At 50.4% G+C, this 4609-nt stretch overlaps 1 protein-coding gene across 2 annotated transcripts in view; it reads right to left on the bottom strand.

Moving 5' to 3' along the window:
* Positions 1-1716, bottom strand: part of Adck2 (aarF domain containing kinase 2) — a 14407-nt gene extending 12691 nt beyond the window's left edge. Inside the window, exon 1 of one of the 2 annotated variants that reach the window (XM_028768448.1) lies at positions 393-1716. In XM_028768448.1, the coding sequence (XP_028624281.1) occupies positions 393-1298 (906 nt within the window). In that variant the 5' untranslated portion in view covers positions 1299-1716. The remainder of the gene's footprint in view (positions 1-392) is intronic. The other variant, XM_028768449.1, reaches the window with a different exon arrangement.
* Positions 1717-4609: the final 2893 nt, after the last annotated feature.

The raw sequence follows: 4609 nt of genomic DNA, 5'->3' as shown, positions 1-4609 counted from the left end.
TTAAGGACTGACACGACCCAAGTGAAAAATTCCAGACCTGACCTCAGATGATGGAAGGTCATTACAGAGGTGCACTGAACATATTGCATGAAATGACTTGTGGTCTACACGTAGAAGTTGTGGAGTGTGTACGTAACATAAATGAATTCCATATTCCATCTTTAGACTTGAGTCCTATCCCAGGCTATCTCATCGAAGATATACAAATACTCTACAATCCAGAAACATATGAAATCCAAAACACTTCCATCCCCAAACATTTTTGGAGAAGGAAAACTCAGTCTTCGAATAGAAAGCAATGTGACTCTCACTGGGGTCTGTTTCTGACCTGGGACAGACAGCTCAGTGGGTACTTGATTAAAGAAGCGCTAAGCTAGGCCGAAAGCACTTACTTTCACTGCCACTGGGATGAGATGGTCTGACTTAGGTGGAGGACCAGGAACCTGAGATATACGCACTTCTGACCTACCAAGGTCAGCTTTAGGAAGAAGCAGCTTTTCTATAAATGCTTCGTCGGCAAGATTTTCTGAAAGCTTCCAGTCTTTCATAAAGGACTCTCTCTGCATCCCGATTGCCCTGGTTCCTGGAACAGAAAGCTCCCCCAGTCTCCAGATTCTGTCCTTCTCCAGCAAGGAAATACTAGCAAACGCTTTGTACACTTGTGCCACACAACCCGAACCCACAGGTTCCCGGGTCTCGAAAAGGAGGAGGCTTCCCCAATCCTCCCCAAAAGCCTGCTGAAGTAAGTATTCCGTCCTTGCCCAAGGGTGGGGGGTCACCTGGACATGCAGCTTGGAGAACTGGGCACAGAAAGCCTCTGAAAAGAGATCGCGCCGGGTGCTGGCCCATTGGCCCAATTTGATATATGTTGGGCCTGAGGTCTCTGTAGCTTTGAAAAGCAGATGGAGCCAGAGGGTGGAGAGGCCAGGGGCCAGGTAGGTGAGAGGGTACAAGAAGAGGAGGGGGAAGAATTTCGCCAAGAGCACACCAGCGCGGAGCCCTAGGCGGAGACACAGTAAGACGCGGGTCAGGGGCCCTTCTTGGGCCACCTTCTCCACTAGTCCATTTTCAGCCAGGTCACTCCAGTGAGTCTTTCTCTGGCACAAGGGGCCAGGCGCCCCCTCTCCAGCACTGCCATGGGCTGAAATGAATTTGGGCAAAGTACCTAGCAGAAACCAACATAGTCTGGCATTGCGAGAGCATCCCAGGGGTCTGGAAAACCCAAGTTCCTTTCTGAACTCAAAGCATCTTAAGTGTGACAAGCAGACCCTGACAGACAAACGCCACGGGGTCACCATCCTCTCCAGACCCCCGGGCCTAGGCTGCTTGCCCTCTACCTAAAGGGAAGCCATTGTGGAGACGCTCCGTGGCGAAGCGGGGATGTGTCTGACCGCGCCCCCCAGCGCAGCTCAGAAGGAGAGCGGGGAACGGGGACCTGAGCCGGGGACCATGAATGACAAGCTGTCCAGCGCCAGAGCTCAGAGTGCCGGGAGTCACCGAGCGCCAGGGATGAAGATGCAGACCCGCGGCCTAGAGCGGACGGCGAGGCCTTAGAGAGCCGCGGGAAGACCGGAGAGGAGCGCTCCGGCGGGCGCACGGTCCAGGCTCCCGACGGGCAGCGGAGAAGCCAGCCCGACCGCTCCGGGCCAGCACGGAGCGAGGAGTCACAGCCAGGCAGGGCACTGAGCGTCCAGAGCAGCGCTGCTCCCGGCTTCCGGTACCTGGGCCCGCCCTCTCTGCTCACGACACGCTCCTTAAAGGGGCCGCGGCGCGAACCAGGGCAAAAGCGCCTGGGCGCACCGAGTCCCTGTCGGGATTTAGAGCAAAACACAGAAGCGAGCTCTGTAGCCCTCTTTTCCGCGTCTGCCTCTCCTCTTCACAGCTTAAATCCTAGAAATATTAAACTACACAGTATATTGCAGGTGGGTCCAAAGGAAGGCGAAATTTTCAGCTGCTGGGTGCAGGTCCAGTTTCTTGAGTCTCAGGCTGCACTGACTTAGCGGTAGTGTTTAGACCTAAGCGAATGGCTTATACAGTTACATAATATTGAGCCAAATCAGATTTTCTTGCAGATAGTCTAATATTTCTTGAACCATAATAATATGTACTAAACTAGATAGGTAACAATACTTTCTGTCAAGCCCGACAAAATAAATGAGTTCCATCCCTAGACTCTACATGAAGGAAAGAGATCACCAATTCTTTTAAGTCGTGTCCCCCACATACAAAATAAATGTGATAAAAATTAAAATGTAGCAAGGACCACGGAAGCAGCGAGGAGCAGGTAGTATACCATAAGGCGGGGCTACTTTGGAGAAGAAGGGTGTTGGGAGAGAGGACAAGTGAAAACTCCAAGGTAGGAAAGATTTGATGTTCTGAGACGCGTGTGCGTGTGCGTGTGCGTGTGCGTGTGTGTGTGTTGGACAGCCCTATGCTTGTGGGGTTGTGGGGGAGGTGGAGTTGATAGGAGGTGATAGAGCATAGGAACTGAGCCTACACAGCCAGGGAAGGGCTTGCAATTTCGTCTCAGCTCTCTAGGAATTATAAGGCCACCTGCCCTGGAGCGCCACAGTCCCTATACCTGTCAACAGCTTTTGTCCATGTGTGGAAAGAAATTTGCACAAAAGTCTGGCCAAGGGTAATTTAAAGGCATCACGGGTGAAAAGGATTATGGGGAAAAGAGAAACAAGGACAAGGCCCAGGGTTCCTATCACTGGACATGTCACTCAACCTTAAGACACACACACCCCCAGGCCATCCAGAAGGCTCAGAAGATAAAGTAATTTCCCCAAATGTAGAATCAGGGCCACTAATACACAGGAATGGAGGAGTGGCCAATGGCTCTTCCTGTATGGTCAATAACAACCCAGATCCTAACTCTAAAATATGGGTTACATCCTTTGGGCTTCCCAAGGCTGACATGCTTTGTACTGCTTTGGATTGTGGTCAGGTGCCAGGCATGGTGACCCAGACTTTCAGTTCCAGTAGAAAGGCAGGAAGAGGCAGAATCTTTGTGAGTTGGAAGTCAGCCTGCTCTGTATAGCTAGCTCCAGGCCAACAGGGACTACATAGTGAGGCCTGTTTCAAAAAAACAAGGTAGGAGTTTGGAGAGAGATGGCTCAGTGGTTAAGAGCACTGGTTGCTCTTGTAAAGGCTCTGAGTTCAGTTCTCCGCACCCACATGGTGGTTTGTAGCCATCCCTAACTTACCTGCTCCAGAGGGATCTGTGCTCAAATCCACATACAGGCAAAACACTCACACATAATATAAAATAAATGAATCTATCTAGCTGGGCGGTGGTGGCGCACGCCTTTAACCCCAGCATTTGGGAGGTGGAGACAGGCGGATTTCTGAGTTTGAGGCCAGCCTGGTCTACAGAGTGAGTTCCAGGACAGCCAGGGCTACACAGAGAAACCCTGTCTCGAAAAAACAAATAAATAAACAAATAAATAAATAAATCTAATAAGAAATTTTAGAAAAGAAATGTGGCCAGGCACTAATCACTAAGTTTTCCCTTTCTCCTGCCTCATTTGCCTGTTCTGTCCCAAAGTTGTTCACAGAAGATTGAATAGTTCTGAGTACATCATTTTAAGACATGGTACCTTCTAGTGTGACCCCAGACAAGTTTTTCTGGATCTTTATTTCTCCAAAAAGGACACAGGAGGGTGGACATGGGGAGAGAAATTCAACTAAAGTTAGACAAGATCCCCTAAAGCACTGTTTTTTAATCTTCCTAACGCTGCCTAGTGCTGGGCTTCCTAGTGCATAGGAGCCCAGCACTCAGGAGGTAGAGGAGGTAGAGGAGGCAGAATTCAAGGCCAGCCTGGTCTACATGGGGAGCTCCAGGCCAGTCAGGGATACAAGGTAAGACCCTCTCTCAAAAAGGGACAAAGAGTCCTGGAGAGATAGCTCAGCAGTTAAGAGGACCCAAGATCCATTCCCAGCACCCAAATAGCTGCTAACAACTATCTATAAATTCAATTCCATGGGATCCGTCGCGCTCTTCTGACTTCTGTGCATGCCTGATACATACATGTGGGCAACACACCCATACACATAAAATAAAATAATAGTTTAAAAAAGAAGACCCTCATTTGGGAGAGCTGGCCCTACCCCTTGTTTGAGCATGTGGGAGAGCTGACCAGGAGGGCATGAGGGCGGGAGAGCTGGCCAGCCTCTGGCCAGCTGTGGTGGTATGGTGGTTCGGAGTATGCCTAGCCCAGGGAGTGGCACTATTAGAAGGTGTGACCTTGTTGGAGTAGGCGTGCCACTGTGGGCTTGGGCTTTAAGACCCTCATCCTAGCTGCCTGGAAGCCAGTCTTCTGCTAGCAGCCTTCAGATGAAGATGTAGAACTCTCAGCTCCTCTTGCACCGTGCCTGCCTGGAGGCTGCCATGCTCCTGCCTTGATGATAATGAACTGAAACTCGGAACCTGTAAGCCAGCCTCAGTTAAATGTTGTCCTTATAAGACTTGCCTTGGTCATGGTGTCTGTTCACAGCAGTAAAAACCTAACTAAGACACAGGGACAGTGCTGGAGAGCTGTCAGGCTAACCAACTCAGCTACTACCCGGGTCCAGATCCAAGGCTTTGAGTTGGCCCACCCCAACA

The sequence above is a fragment of the Grammomys surdaster genome, unplaced genomic scaffold (genome assembly GCF_004785775.1).
Source record: "Grammomys surdaster isolate TR1022 unplaced genomic scaffold, NIH_TR_1.0 186, whole genome shotgun sequence".
In the NCBI taxonomy this organism is placed as follows: domain Eukaryota; kingdom Metazoa; phylum Chordata; class Mammalia; order Rodentia; family Muridae; genus Grammomys; species Grammomys surdaster.
Note: the sequence above shows the minus strand (reverse complement) of the source record. Positions and strands in the feature narration are given on the sequence as shown.